Here is a 16,383-nt window from a genome sequence, read left to right on the forward strand (position 1 = left end):
ATTCTGTGGATGTCAGTGCAGTAGTGCACATGAACCATGAAGATTCAATCCAATATGCCAAACATGAGACAATCAATGTGGCAGTTAAATAACCGCTTTTTGATTTGTTTATATGTTTGAGCATAGAAAGGTCAAATCCTTTATTTCGTGTGTGTTATAATGAAAACATTACTTTCGGAGGGTTTTGAGCAAATAAATATGGATTTCTCGCATTAAAAATAGAGATCACTGAGTCACAAGATACCAAATATTAAGTAACTCCTGCCACCTGGTGGCTGCAACTGGCGACGCCATTACTGTTCAGAGATCTGATCTCTACATTTAATAACAGCATTAAATAAACAGATGACAGAAAAGAAAACACAAGCTTTATTTTTTTATAGCTCAATAATTAATAACTCACTTTTTTAAATATAAATTAATCATAATTTGTAACTAAATTCACACATAATTTGTTATTCAAACAGTTTTTGTCACAAACAGTCCACTTTTAATACAGAATATTTAATTAACTAAAAAAAAAGGGAAATTCTTTTTATAGATATATATTCTTCAAACATTTGAAACATATTTATCTAATTGCAGTACACTTCGCACAGGGCATTCATAGTGACAATCCTGCATCCTGGCATGAACTTTTTTGGAATTGAGGCAAAATAGATTACCTCAAGGAGGCAGGGCTGAAGGAACTTCAGATGCCCCTAGATATAGCAAAAATAAAAAGAGTTATAAAATGAACTGGTGTTAATATCATGGGGCTAGTACAAATGTTTTCAGTACTGAAGGACAAAGGCAGAAATGCTGCAACTAATCTAAGTGGTCCTGAGTGGTACTTACTTTAAGGCCTTTCACAGAATGTAAAGCTCTGTCAAGTAGCTTTTAGGAACAATTCCAATGATACCTTTCATCTCCCCGACCCACCAACCAAAGGTATCATATTCCTGAGGGAAAGAACACAAAAAATCCAATCACTTTGCCTGACTGAAGCCAGTTTCCACATCTTTATTAAAGCTTCAACCGCCAGCATTGTGACACAAGACAAGGGCAAATCTTAAAACAGTCAGAAAGAAAGCGTCTGTCAATTTTGAGTTCACAGCTTTGTTCAACTCATATTTCTGTCTTTTTCACCTGTCATCCTAATGCCCCTTCTGAATCTTTCCAAGAGCAACTTCCAAACAAAATTTTTCCAGATGCATCACTAACTGTATTAGTATATTTTTAGAATATGAGGAGAAACTTGATTTCCCACTAAGAACATGGATGCAGCTAAAAACACAGAATGTAGGCAGACATCATCAGCCCCATTTTTTGACAAATGCATTGCTGTCTGACAAAGAACAGAGGCAGAATTAAAAATGATGTCAGAAATGTTCTGTGCTAAAAAAGAAGTGGAAAAGCAGTAGATAAAGTGAAGGATCTAAGGAAAGAGTAATGGAGGACAAGCTCTGTCTTACTAAGAAGGTAGTCTGACCTCTGTGTGAGATGAATCTTTGTGGTCGCTGCTCAGTATCATTTCCATTAAATAGTCTGTAAGGAACTTATATAATATATATATATATATATATATATATATATATATATATATATATATATATATATATATATATATATATATATATATATATATATACACACACACACACACACACACACACACACACACAGAAAGTTATATATGTGTGTGTGTGTGTGTGTGTGTGTGTGTGTGTGTGTATTTTATATATATAAACATTTCTTTTTTTTTTTTTTTTTTTAAGTCATAGGCACTGTCTTCCATGTTCAAAGGTCAGGGAGCTGGCACAAGGGGGATTTTGGGTGTTTGGGGATTTCCACAGTAGACAACAAACAGGTTCAGGGCAGAGCAACTTGTGTTTGTTCTCTGCCATTGAGCTCTGTTAGTGGAAAGTAAACTGCTTTGAAGCAATTTAAAATGAAATGTTATTTATTTAATAATAATTTATATTAAGATGACATTTGTTTTTAATCATTCACAGTTGCTCACTGGGAAACTTGGAAAACAACAGTTTTATAATAAAGGTCTAAACCAGAATATGTCTACATGTTTTTGCTTAAATGTGCATCCCCTCTTTTGTGTTAAAAAGTTTTGAAAGCAGAATCTCTAGTAACAGATTATCCATAACTTGGTTTAAACTGAAAAATTCAGCCTTACAAGCACTAAAACCAGTCTGGTCTCAAACATCTCTATCTAGCATACTCTATCCTACAGCAGCCGATTCTTCATGGCATGGAGTGACTTTTATAGCTTCTTTTTTCTCTGACACACCAGGCTTTGATCTTCACAGAGCAGACCAGATACCCCTCCATCCATCCTTCCTCCCTCACAAGCTCATTGCAGGAGACAACAATTCTCCATGTGGAATGAAACAAGAGATGTGGTTTGCATCATAGCAGTGCAGAAGTTAAATATGAACTTTTTTTGCGGTCCTCCACTTGACCCATAGGAACTTAAGTGATTCCGCGTGTGCAGCAGGGGCAGATGTAAAATGTCTGCTTCTAGATAGCCAAGCTCTTAGTGCATATGTGCACATATTGACCTATAAAACTCCAGGCAACTTAATGCTGCTGCTGACAGCTCCCACAGATATAAACTGTAATGGAGAAACAGACAATGTCCCACAACAGTCTAGTCTCTCCTTTCTTTAGAAACATAAAACAGCGGTGTATAAATAGTAGCGAAGAACAAGAGAATAAATAAATTCATCTTATTTAATCATATGTGATATTTAAACAATATCTACAGAGTGTACACTTTTGTTAACTGAAAACATCGAAGGAATGAACTTTATACAAAGCTGCCATGTAAATAACAGCAAAGCAGTTGGCCAGGTTGTGCAGCTCAGCTAAGAAAGTGAATGTGTACTATGTGAAATGTATGCTTCCTGTTGTCAACCTTTGAATCAGCCACACTTCACTGACAGGGGTATCGCCTGGTGCCACAGACCAACCCACTGATCAAGGCCTGCAGGGTGTCACAGAGTGTTTGTGTGTGTAGGAATAGCCACACTCACAGATTTGCAGGCATGTGTGACATGTGAAACAGCAAAAGGAAAGACCTCACACTCTGCCAAAACAACTCCAGACAAATGCACACAGATGCCACACACACGCACGCACGCTCACACACACACACACACACACACACACACACACACACACACACACACACACACACACACACACACACACACACACACACACAAAGGAACCAACTCTAATAGGACTGTGGCTTATTGCAAGTGCAAAGAGTGTTTTTTGTTTTGCAGCTCATGGAACATATATGAGCCTTGGCAGCATGATTTGCTTAATGCATATGGGTCTTTGGCTAATGTCTAATGCATAGTACTAAGTGATTTAAGCATGGATGGAACCTCATTAGCTAATGCATAGTATATGTGTGCATACATAAGTTGAATAGGATAAGAAATAGTTTAAAATTCATATCACAGATGGAAATTTACAGCTGTTCAGAAAACCCTGTAAAAAGGTCAAGAATTGGACAGTGCACAGCATGATGCCGATAAGATCATGCCTCACAGAACGGTTCCCAAATAAGTGTTTAAAAATAAAGATTGTCCAAAGCTTGCATGTATACTGCACATAATTAATCTTTATTAAAATTAATGATTACTGTTAGGATATGAACATATCACACATATCAGACATTGACATACTGTGCAGCATATCATGTCTTCACTAACTTTGGTCTTGCTTTCAAAAGAGGTGTGTGTCTGTGTGTGCGAGAGAGAGAGAGAGAGAGAGAGAGAGAGAGAGAGAGAGAGAGAGAGAAAGAGAAAGAGAAAGAGAAAGAGAGAGAGTGTGATTTAGGGCCCTGACACCTCCCCCTGGTCTGATGGTCAATACCCTTTAAAAGTGGCTTTGGGTCTGCCTGGGCAATAGTAGGAAAGGGGGCAGGGGAAGTCCTGCAGCTGCTGCATGGCCAAGGGGAAGGAGCCTGGACACTAATAGCCCTACTAGTCTGCTCTCCAGACTGCACTGAATTGCCCATAAGCCGCAGCTGGACACTAAAACCCAACCAGCTTTATGGTCACTGCGGCTGAGGAGAAGAGGGGGATGGGTCTTCAGCACAAAGAGCCAAAGCAACAAGCACAGACAGACACTAAAATAAAAATAAAAAACTGTTTCAACAAACCAAAGCATCAGTCAGAAAGGAATAGCATTTACGGTATGATAAAATGGGGTAGTTACAGAAATAGAAAGATCTCCGAAAATATATTATAAATATCCAATCTACATTATAGGTTTATTTTATATCTGCGTAGAATAAAAGATTATTGTTGAAAAATAAAATTAAAATTATATATTGTTTTATGTTTTTTCGAAACACGCTCAGTTTTGGAAAATTAAATCAATGTTCGTTACCACTTACGGCCAGCAGGTGGCAGACTTGGTTTAAAAAATACAGTGCTCGCCTCTCAATTATACAGCCCTGATGATCTCATCTGACGTTTCTGGAACTGAGACACTCTTCTTGATGGCACATTATCTGGTACGGTGATGGGTGATGTGTGCCATCTAACTATTAAAATCGTTTAAAGATCATTTGCATTCAAGAATATACACATTTAGGAAATTTTTACACCTACTGCTAAAATACAATAAATTAAATATCAGGTCAAGTTTATTCTTTCTATTATCCTCAGTATGCACATTTCCTCACTTTATTTACCCTAAATGATACACCAGTGCATCACATAACAACATGCACACACACATTCACACACACATTTCCATCCAGGCATTTTAGTGTAGCCAATTGACAGTGGAAGGAAACCAGAGAACCCTGAGGTTACTCATGTGAATTTCAAGTGGACATCAGTCCAAGTTGTTAAAATGACAGTCCAAGCTTTTGATGCCAGAAAAGCCATGGTTCCAGAAAGAAACAAACAAAAAAATTAAATCCTGAAGGTTTATCTAGCAATTGGTGTTAGCGAGGAAGAAACTTCAGAGCTTGACTTATCACAGCTGGCCTGCACATCCTAGTTGACAGGTACAGGAACTTATTCTCCAGCACACCTGGTGCAAATCTAGCACTCAATTCAGAACTTCCACAGAACACAAACTGGCATTAAAGGCATACACAGTTACAAGGAGTGACAGAGCCATGCTGACGGTACGCTGATGGTAGACTTAACCAAACATGGCATCAAGCCTCCCAGAAGGACTTTGTTGAAACACACACACACACTCTTGTGGATAAGGAAGAAGTGGAGGTGGCAGAATGCTCCAGGCTGCCAGGTCACACAACACTCCAGGCCAAAATCACTAAAACAGTTTCCTGAGTGACAAGACTAATCTCATCAGTGCACTCCAAGAAAAGGTTCATCTTAGTTTAATGTTCAGAGTGCGGTACTGCCACTGACAGGAAGCACTGTTGACCTGTTAACAGTCACTATCATCACATCATCGAATGCTACACAGACATTTCTACTTGCTAAACCCAGTATTTGCAAATCTTTTAGCTATTTGTACACTATAGCATTAACTAATAAAAAAATTGTGTGCTGTTCTGAGTCTAGAGTGTTACATTTAAAGCATCCAGAACTTTCCAGATGTTCTCATACCTTGCTGAGGATGTAGATAGTCTCGCCTCTCTTGAAAGACAGTTCATCAGGTTGGTCCCCAATGCAGTCCCACAAACACTGGAAGTAGTTCTGGTAGTCTGTGCTCTTATTTACCGCTATGTGGAAACAACAAAACCATGTTGATGAATAAATATGAGATGTTACAGCAATTATCTGTTCTTAATATAAGCTTGAATAATGCCACACAACACTGCATTAACTCTGATTGATCAGGGTGGTTTGTGTATAATTTAGCTCAGCTTGGTGCTACAGCAGATATTTCAGGAAGAATATGTGCAGCTACATTGCTATTTTTCCACCAAAATAAGTGACCAGCAGTGGGCAGCAGAAAGCAGAACAGTCTAAATAAGGGTCCAAAAAGCAGGGCTAAAAACTCTTGTCCTTGGGACTTGCAGACCATGCACAGCTAGAGGTTTTCCCTACTGCTAACACACATGATCTAACTTATATAGAACCTGATAATTAACTGATGTGTTAAGAAGTTAGAAAGGTAAACTGAGGAGAAACTGAAAAGGATTCACACATATGTAACCAAGAACCCCTGGTCCAAAATAACAATTTCTAGAGGTATTTGGTAGTCTATTAAAACTTTTTTTTTTTTGTTAGAAAGGGGGCTAAATGTTTTCAGAATTAACAAAAATAGTGCAGTTCTATAATAACAGACACCACAGCTCAATTAACCACAAGAATGAAGCATTTTTTTTCACACTAGACCATGTCAAGGAAGTAAATGATCTCCATTTTTGGTTTGAGTGAACATGCGGTTAACATGGCATATTCATGTGGACATTGCTGTCTTGATTAACTGATATAATATTACAATATATGTTGATTTCCAAAAATGATCACGTTTTTGAACACATTCTGAGCCATATCCAGATTCCTGCTGAATGTGAATTCATACTTATCCCCAACATAGGGTTTAAGGCTATAGCTTTTGTTTTACCCACACCATGCTTGTCTCTACTGCTGGCCCCTTTTCCTAAGCATCTGTCATGAGATCCTGCCTGAGCCATGGCTCATGTCAGCAGGACTTCCTGTGCTGTGAGCTGAGAGCAGAGGGCCGGGGAGGGCCACAGCGCCGCTGGCAGACTCTTCACTCCACTTCCTGCCAGTGCCTACCAAATCTTGCCCAGTGGCCAAAACTCACCAGGGCACACATTGCACTCAAGGAGGGACACAAAACCCATCATAAACACACATAACACATCAAAATATTCCCACAGCACAATGCAGTGCTTCTCAGAGCTGCATTATATTTTAGGTAACAGAGTGAATTCAAAACATCTTCAAAGTTTATTACTATGGTCAGCTCCAGAATATTGGCACTCTGAAATTTAACAATGCAAGAGAAAGAGTGAAGATAATGTTGTGCTGCATAGGTATATTTATGTGGGGTTTTTTTTTAGATATACTGTATATTTGGCCTTATCCATGGTTGCATCTGTCAGGAGTTTATTTTTAAAACAAAACTGCATTTGGTCTTAAAATAATATTTTTTTTTAAATATTGTTTCACTGAATTATTTTTTAGTATGTTCAAATTGAATAAAATTTTTGCCATGCTGTATAAAGAGTACCAATAAATCAAGATTTATACATAATAAAGAGCCTGGTTTGCTTTAACATACCTAGCATATCTCTTGCTATAGCCCTCCTGTTTAGCTGAAAACTTTAATATATTATTCAAACAACTACTGTATCTTGCTCTTATTTCTGCTCTGCTGTGAAAACTTGCAGCAATAAAGATACAATGAGCTTCATTACCAACTCTATTGTTGCACTGCATTTAACCACTCTTGTAAATCACTTTAGATAAGGGTGTCTGCCAAATGACATGAAATTGTAAATTTAGATGCAAATACAGTATACCAGAATGTAAATGTAAAAAGTGTGAGAGGTTGAGAGAGAATGTGCAGTTTTGCAAACCTGTACAGGTGAAAAGAGAGATGCATTTACAGTGCTGATAACGTTCCAGAATGGCTGAACCTAAAATCAATTTTTTGTCTTTATCTAACTGGCTGTTATAGTCATTCATCCAGGTATACTCCTATCTTTATTCTGATTGACTCTATTTACTTACACTTCCTCTAAAATTCCCTGCAAACAACTCAAACACTTATCCTCTGGTTCTGTCTCTCTTTTGCAGAACCAGCACTCATCCATCTACTCTTTCAACTATCCCTCTCTAACTTTTAATGAATCATTGTATTAAATTCCCCAGAATAAGAGGAGAGAAGGCAAGGGCCAGGGCTCTTCTGCTGGTCAGCACAGAGTCAGCAGAGAAGTAAAGATTTATAGGGCTAAAGGGTATGGTGAGGCCTGGTGGCCTCAGTGCAATTACCTGTCACTGGAAGCGCTACAGGGGGTTTGCTGACTGGCTCGGGTGCTGGTTTATTAGTGTGAGGTGCCTCATCCTCTGAGACAGAAAATAGTTAGTAAAAGAATACAAATTAAATGTAAAAAAAAAAAAAAAAGTAGGCAGTTGAAGATGCTAAGATTGTCTCCTCTCTTTTGGTATTAAAAATAAAATAAAAAAATCTAAAATTGTCAAACGTTGTATATTACTTATACATATACATATATACATATATATATATATATATATACATATATACATATATATATATATATATATATATATATATATATATATACATACATAAGGGCTGTCAAGATTAATGGGAATTTATTTAACTGGCACAAATTTTATTAACGTGCAATTAATGCAGTGCATATTTCTGTTTGACCATTTTATTTAAAATATAATTAAATAAATAAATAAATAAATATAAAAGAGGCAAAATTAAAACCTTCAACGCAACACACATCGATTTCTCTACTAAGATATAGTAAGAATAAATTATATAAACTCCACTGAAAAATTCTATTTTTCACTAAACATTTGTTTAACCGATGTGCCAAGTCTCAAATCAGGTACCAAAATCCGGCATTAAAATACGCATCAGACAATTAAAACCACCCGTGTGGAAACATTGCAAAAGTTTTGTTCGGTGTCCTGATGATTTCCGTAATTTAAAACACCATAATGGTTTAAAAACATTTACAAGTATATTTTATTTTCTTGATTTATGTTGAGTATAGGGTTTTACTAATCATAAAAATACATTTGCATAGAGCGTCCATATTTTTCCATGCCTATGTTGATTAGAGTATTAAAAACTATTTAAAAAAGTATTAATTTAAGGTACATTTAAAACAGATACAAATGTGCGAATAGGTTGCGATTAATTATGAGTTAACTCATGGCAATCGTGAGATTAATCCCGATTAAATATTTTAATTGATTGACAGCCCTGATATATATACAGTGAGGAAAATAAGTATTTGAACACCCTGCTATTTTGCAAGTTCTCCCACTTAGAAATCATGGAGGGGTCTGAAATTGTCATCGTAGGTGCATGTCCACTGTGAGAGACATAATCTAAAAAAAAAAAATCCAGAAATCACAATGTATGATTTTTTAACTATTTATTTGTATGATACAGCTGCAAATAAGTATTTGAACACCTGAGAAAGTAAATGTTAATATTTGGTTCAGTAGCCTTTGTTTGCAATTACAGAGGTCAAACGTTTCCTGTAGTTTTTCACCAGGTTTGCACACACTGCAGGAGGGATTTTGGCCCACTCCTCCCCACAGATCTTCTCTAGATCAGTCAGGCTTCTGGCCTGTCGCTGAGAAACACAGAGCTTGAGCTCCCTCCAAAGATTCTCTATTGGTTTTAGGTCTGGAGACTGGCTAGGCCACGCCAGAACCTTGATATACTTCTTACAGAGCCACTCCTTGGTTATCCTGGCTGTGTGCTTCGGGTCATTGTCATGTTGGAAGACCCAGCCTCGACCCATCTTCAATGCTCTAACTGAGGGAAGGAGGTTGTTCCCCAAAATCTCGCAATACATGGCCCCGGTCATCCTCTCCTTAATACAGTGCAGTCGCCCCGTCCCATGTGCAGAAAAACACCCCCAAAGCATGATGCTACCACCCCCATGCTTCACAGTAGGGATTGTGTTCTTGGGATGGTACTCATCATTCTTCTTCCTCCAAACACGTTTAGTGGAATTATGACCCAAAAGTTCAATTTTGGTCTCATCTGACCACATGACTTTCTCTAATGACTCCTCTGGATCATCCAAATGGCCACTGGCAAACTTAAGACGTGCCTGGACATGTGCTGGTTTAAGCAGGGGAACCTTCTGTGCCATGCATAATTTCAAACCATGACATCTTAGTGTATTACCAACAGTAACCTTGGAAACGGTCTTTTCAGGTCATTGACCAGCTCCTCCCATGTAGTTCTGGGCTGATTTCTCACCTTCCTTAGGATCATTGAGACCCCACGAGGTGAGATCTTGCATGGAGCCCCAGTCCGACGGAGATTGACAGTCATGTTTAGCTTCTTCCATTTTCTAATGATTGCTCCAACAGTGGACCTTTTTTCACCAAGCTGCTTGGCAATTTCCCTGTAGCCCTTTCCAGTCTTGTGGAGGTGTACTCTAGTGTCTTTGGACAGCTCTTTGGTCTTAGCCATGTTAGTAGTTGGATTTTTACTGATTGTATGGGGTGGACAGGTGTCTTTATGCAGCTAACGACCTCAAACAGGTGCATCTAATTTAGGATAATAAATGTAGTGGAGGTGGACATTTTAAAGGCAGACTATCAGGTCTTTGAAGGTCAGAATTCTAGCTGATAGACAGGTGTTCAAATACTTATTTGCAGCTGTATCATACAAATAAATAGTTTAAAAATCATATATTGTGATTTCTGGATTTTTTTTTTTAGATTATGTCTCTCACAGTGGACATGCACCTACGATGACAATTTCAGACCCCTCCATGATTTCTAAGTGGGAGAACTTGCAAAATAGCAGGGTGTTCAAATACTTATTTTCCTCACTGTATATATATATATATATATAAGAAAGTGTTTGGTTTTAGTATTAAACTTTAGGGTATGTATTAGATTTAAATGCCAAACCAGGAAGCTCCTCATAGATATCATCATCAATAGGTGCAGGCATGGATGGTACACAGTCATCATAGGTATCCTGCTCCTCCTCTAAAGGAATGGTGCCTTCCATGTCTAAGTATGAGAGCAAAAGTATTAGTTCACAATGATAGCAAAAATCAAATTATAATTACAAAAGAAAAGTCCCACCTTTTATCACAAAGCTAATCTGCTCTACCCATTCCTCTGCCTCTTTCTGTGACATGGCACAGAACTAGAAAGAGAAAGAGGGAGGTAGCATTTAGATGTCATTGTAGCCCCTATTACAGCTCAGATTAGTATATACTTAAACGTGTTTACAAGGATATAGAGAATGAGAGAAAAGTCGATGATGACATCTACCTGATAAACGCGTTTGTCAGGAGCAGATATTTCAAAGCAGCAGTCCTTCTTGGAGTCTTTGCGCAAAGTGTTGTTCATTTTGACAGCATAACCACTGATATTAAACTCTCCCTTCTGCTGTTTATCTGATGACATTTTTCAGAATGATATGCATTGTTAGATTAAGCTCATTTATACTTGGTAAACAGTCTGTTCAACAATCTATCAGTTGTGAAAAATCTATTCTCTTTGGTCTAACAACTGATGCACATGAACACATTATAAATAGAAATTATCATACCTTTCTCACTGCCATAATAATAAAATGTGTGGATGCTCAGCGCACACCATCTCTTTTGCCACTCTGTGCCAAAGAAGCTGTGATCTGCCAGAAGGCACATGTTCACGGGTTATGAGATATATAAAAAAAACAGACATACAACCTGAAATACATCCGTTTAGAATGTGTGAAGGGCTGCCCACCTTTTCTTCGTTTTTCTAGGTAGCCACTCTTAAACACAGCTTGAAGATCTTGAGCTGCTACTGGAGGTGCTTGCTGAACTAAAGAAACCCAATATACAGGGATTAGTAAACAATGTGTAGTAGTCTTACAGCTTTAATCACTGAACATGGCAAAGTCATGTTGCTGTTAGTAAGCTTAGTAAATGAAAAGTAAAATGAAAATAAAATTACAGGATCATGTACATTGGTTTGCACAGGGCTACACTATACAATTCATTGATTACCAGAATGCACTGCATTTGCAGGCCTTGTTTGCATTGCAAAGCTGAACAACCCACCTAACCCATTTGTTTATATTCCACTATTTGCATGGCTGAATGAGAGTGGGAGTCCAGATGAATGAATGACCTCCTTCAAGTCAAAAATCCCTTACCACATTCACCACTGTTGACAAAGAGGCATGGAAATACTCCATGCAGACAATGAATAAGACAAAAGCTTCCTGAATAACTACTATTATTTCCAAAATGTAAATCCATGTTTAATTTTTCCAACGAATCCCATTATTAGGTTCAGCTCTTCGGTTATAGAGGTGGTACATTTGAGTAAAATTCGGTGCTAATCTTACAGTAGCTGCATCTACATATATCACACTGAAAGTGAGACATTTGTGATCGTTCTTCTTTCAAAACACTATAATTTATGTTCACTGAACATGTCAGTTTATCAAAAAAGATGGCATGCCTTGATTGAAATGGAACCAAGTGAAAACAAACCACCCCTAGTTCCAACCTCAAAGTTTGCTTAATCTCATTCCTGAAAAGGAGTGTTGGCTCAGAGTACTTTCTCTTGGGTGCTGGAACAGCTGTGCTATGGGGGGCAAAAGGGCCTATTAAAAACACCCCCATGTTTCAGGGTAATAAAAACTCGCACAGCACTAACACGTGTCTGCACAACATTCAAACAAGCAGACAAATACAAACATGCGTACCTAAAATAGAGACAGCAAAACCACACAATTCACACATAGAAATATCTATCTGCAGTGCTGCCAGAGCACTGGCTCATGTGATAAGAAATGCACCATGATTCTTAAACAAGGGAGGTTTACAGGCCTTATTTGGTTTAGCTTCGGCCAGTAGGATGTTGTTAGTTGTGCCCAATGAAATCAGTAGTCTAAAATGACATTGGCTGTGGGCGGCATTGTCTAGGTCCATGTCATAAAGCATTTGTGCCAAGACAAAGGAACGGTTAGTCTTTGCCGCCTGTGCTTTTTAGTCATTCCTTGGCCTGTTGCTAGGCTACAGCAACCATTCAAACAGTCATTTCAACTCATGTACTGATCTGCAGCAATTCCCAAAAAAAAAACACAGAAAAACATTAGGCAACAGGCAGTGCAGTGTCGATACTTAACCATTATACATATGCCTGTTCATAGTCTTTGTGCAGTGTATGTTTAAGTTGAAAGAAAAGGTGAAAAAGTGACCAAAATTGAGCTTGTGTCTTCCGTTTTACAATGTTGGATCATCCATAAAAAACTAGTGCTAAAAAGGAAGAGCATGAGTTACAGTTGTGCAATATGTTTTTTACCCCACTTACAGCCTGTGAACAAGGTCACTCTTACTCTTGCACCTACCATCATATGCCGGCTCCTCATCTCGCTCGTTGCGCTCCGAGTGCAGCGAACTGCCATCGTTGTTGCTGTCTACTTCATCATTCTCATCCCACTCTTCATCTCCTAAATGACAAAGTTATTTTCTTTAATAATTTGCTATATCATTAACCCACTTAAAAGAAAAGGATGTCAGCAAACGGAGGTCTCTTTATTGACATTACGTGAACAAAATGGAAATGTAGTTACATGATTGCATTCAGGATTCTTTGCCATGCCTAAAAGGCACACAGTACTGATTTTCTTAAACTGGCAATGTATAGAGAATAGCAATCAACCAAAACACATGGACATACAAAAGACACATAACTTTGCATAGATTTTGGATAGCCAAATGCAAAATGATGCTGAATAGTGCACCTGTTACCCCAACCTTTCCACGGCTTTACAATAAAATAATATTTCAGGACACTATGATGTCCTGTTTAGGGAAATATGTGCAAATGGCATAATGGGGAACTGCTTGTGGTCTTTGTCAAATGGTGAACATCCTACAACCTACAGTCAACCTACAAATAGGAGAAAATGCTAACATGTAAAAATAACAATATACGTAAAAAATAGTATATATATAATTAGACTCTAAAATCAATCAAATCTCAATTATCTATTATAGATATTTTATATAAATAAATGTTTTTTATGTACACAAACCAGTGCTGCCAACTTCCTCTGCACATGCAGTATATTTAGTGCACTCTCTGCCAGGAAGAAGTTGCAGTTGCTAAAGTGCTCAATAAAAACTTCCCTATTTCTGTAATGTGAATCGAACCTTCCTCCATCCATCAAGAACTAAATTTTCAAACTTACGTTTTTCCTTGAAATCCTGAGGGTAACTAAAAAAAAAAAAGTCATATTTTGACATAACTACAATGCAAACACGTGAAGAAATATTATATGAACGGCCATATTAGATTTCATACAAATAATACAATCTTTCATACCTGGCCTTGACATCTTTTATTCTCTTTATTAAAGTCTCTCTTTTTTCCTTCACCTTCTTGCTCAGATTCTCCCCTTTCAGAACCTCGGTCAGAAACACTTCCAAATCTAAAAAATCCAGATTAGCCTTAGATATTGAAATATACACTTTACTTGCTTATTTGTTATCAAGTCAGTTTGATATAAAAAGCAAAACGTATATAGTTTCATGACTATAAAGGTGTCAGGGAAGAGTTGGAAATATACTATTGTGGGAGGTGAAACAAATAAACAAACAATAAATAAACAATGCCATGGTTAATTCATTTTTTTACACTTTGATGAGAATATATATACAGCAGAAGTCCACTAGAAGTCAGAATAAAATAAAAAATATTCAATTGCATGAATTAATGGACATTCATATACTGGGTTGTTGTCTATCATTTTTCTTGTACATATCATCAACTTCCTCTTTTCTGCCAAATAATCTGAGACAAAGGTTTCTGTGATGTTTTGTCTAGCTATGATATTAAAGGATTTAGAAGATATGAAGATATGTGTAAATGTTGTCGTTCAGTGGGACAGTCTGCTACCTGAGACGAGTGTGGTTAAATCCTCCGGGATGGACTTCATTGTGACTCGGTGCGCTCTTCACTCTCCGGTCCAGCGTTAAGGTTTAAAATTTTCACCCGTATTCTGCCAATCCCCGCCTCCTTCCCTGTCATTGGCTGTTACTTCATACTGCGCGCATTTCTATGAAACTCTAACCAATCCTTGCTACAAGCGGACGAAGGTGGGGGTGTTTATAGGAATACGGGTAGGGCTGTGAATTTAACGCCTCTGGCCGCAGTAGCCTTCGAAACACGGAAGTTGAAAAGTTGTCTGCTTAAGGAACGCGGAAGTAGCCATGCTTATACGGTGTCTGAAAAGAAGAAAAAAAAGCTGTTAAGTGTGTACATTTCCGTGTGGGGTGACTGTAGGCGCTCATTCCAGTAATCGGAAGTGATCGTGGAAGCGTTTCTGCCATTGAATTCATCACTATGGAAAGATGAGAGATGGTAATGAATGATGAACAGTGTTTGGCAAGGAGTCCAGGTTGTTTTTCTTTGCTGTCAGTAATCTCTGGTGACCCTAGAGTAAACCCTGGCAATCACTCTGACCACCCCAGTTAATATTATTTCATATTATTATTAAAGTATTAGTATGTTCACAAATTTTGTTACAGCAAGTTTATGTTCCTGGTAAAAAAAAAAAAAAAAAAAAAACATCCAACAATATTTTTAATACCTCTCTCTCTCTTTCTCTCTCTCTCTCTCTCTCTCTCTTGCTCTTGCTTTTTCTCTCTCTCTCTATTGCTCTTGCTTTCTCTCTCTCTCTCTCTCTTGCTTTCTCTCTCTTTCTCTCTCTCGCTCTTGCTTTCTCTCTCTCTCTCTTGCTCTTGCTTTCTCTCTCTCTCTCTTGCTTTCTCTCTCTCTCTCTCTCTCGCTCTTGCTTTCTCTCTCTCTCTCTCTCTCTCTCTCTCTCTCTCTCTCTCTCTCTCTTGCTCTTGCTTTCTCTCTCTCTCTCTTGCTTTCTCTCTCTCTCTCTCTCTCTCTTTTGCTCTTGCTTTCTCTCTCGCTCTCTCTCTCTCTCTCTCGCTCTTGCTTTCTTTCTCGCGCTCTCTCTCTCTCTTGCTTTCTCTCTCTCTCTCTCTCTTGCTCTTGCTTTCTCTCTCTCTCTCTCTCTTGCTCTTGCTTTTTCTCTCTCTCTCTCTCTCTCTCTTTTGCTCTTGCTTTCTCTCTCTCTCTCTTGCTTTCTCTCTCGCTCTCTCTCTCTCTTTTGCTCTTTCTCTCTCTCTCGCTCTCGCTCTCTTTGCTCTTGCTTTCTCTTTCTTGCTCTCTCTTGCTCTTGCTTTCTCTCTCTCTCTCTCTCTCTCTCTCTTTTGCGCTTGCTTTCTCTCTCTCTTGCTCTTGCTTTCTCTCTCTCTGTCTCTCTCTTTTGCTCTTGCTTTCTCTCTCTCTCTTGCATTCTCTCTCTCTATCTCTCTCTTTTGCTCTTGCTTTCTCTCTCTCTATCTCTCTCTTTTGCTATTGCTTTCTCTCTTTCTTGCTCTTGCTCTCTCTCTCTCTCTCTCTCTCTCTCTCTCTCTCTCTCTCTCTCTCTCTCTCTCTCTCTCTCTCTCTCTCTCTTTTTTTTATTGGTCCTGCACTATTTCACAGAGAATGTTTTAGTGTACAGACCTCTGATGACCTGCCAGGAGACCTGTTCTGTGTCACATCTCTATCCCCTGCACACTCATTCCCCTCTCTGCCCCTCCGGAAGCAAAACAATCTGAATTACTCTCATTTTGTTGTCGAAAATATACCATATGTTTTG

The 16,383-nt window shown here is 38.2% G+C and overlaps 1 protein-coding gene across 1 annotated transcript; it reads right to left on the reverse strand.

The window, feature by feature from the left end:
• Positions 1-346: 346 nt before the first annotated feature.
• Positions 347-14,757, reverse strand: skap2 (src kinase associated phosphoprotein 2). Its single transcript, XM_083565900.1, has 13 exons — positions 14,622-14,757; positions 14,049-14,154; positions 13,915-13,940; positions 13,069-13,170; positions 11,454-11,531; positions 11,272-11,355; positions 10,992-11,116; positions 10,800-10,863; positions 10,620-10,724; positions 7,968-8,042; positions 5,604-5,719; positions 838-941; positions 347-701 (listed from the first exon to the last, which is right to left on the reverse strand). The coding sequence occupies exons 1-12, from the start codon at positions 14,659-14,661 to the stop codon at positions 849-851; spliced, it is 1,014 nt and encodes a 337-aa protein (XP_083422026.1). The 5' UTR covers positions 14,662-14,757; the 3' UTR covers positions 347-701; positions 838-848.
• Positions 14,758-16,383: the final 1,626 nt, after the last annotated feature.

The sequence above is a fragment of the Silurus aristotelis genome (assembly GCF_946808225.1).
Source record: "Silurus aristotelis genome assembly, chromosome: 1".
NCBI classification, from domain to species: Eukaryota; Metazoa; Chordata; class Actinopteri; order Siluriformes; family Siluridae; genus Silurus; species Silurus aristotelis.

What these genes read in the sequence shown, in the direction of transcription:
- skap2 (XM_083565900.1), bottom strand. Translation starts at nt 14,661, where the DNA reads ATGAAGTCCATCCCGGAGGATTTAACCACACTCGTCTCAG. An exon ending in TTTAACCACACTCGTCTCAG is followed by an intron (nt 14,155 to 14,621) that starts GTAGCAGACTGT and finishes TGGATTTTTTAG; the next exon opens with ATTTGGAAGTGTTTCTGACC. An exon ending in TATCTATGAGGAGCTTCCTG is followed by an intron (nt 8,043 to 10,619) that starts GTTTGGCATTTA and finishes TTTCTGTCTCAG; the next exon opens with AGGATGAGGCACCTCACACT.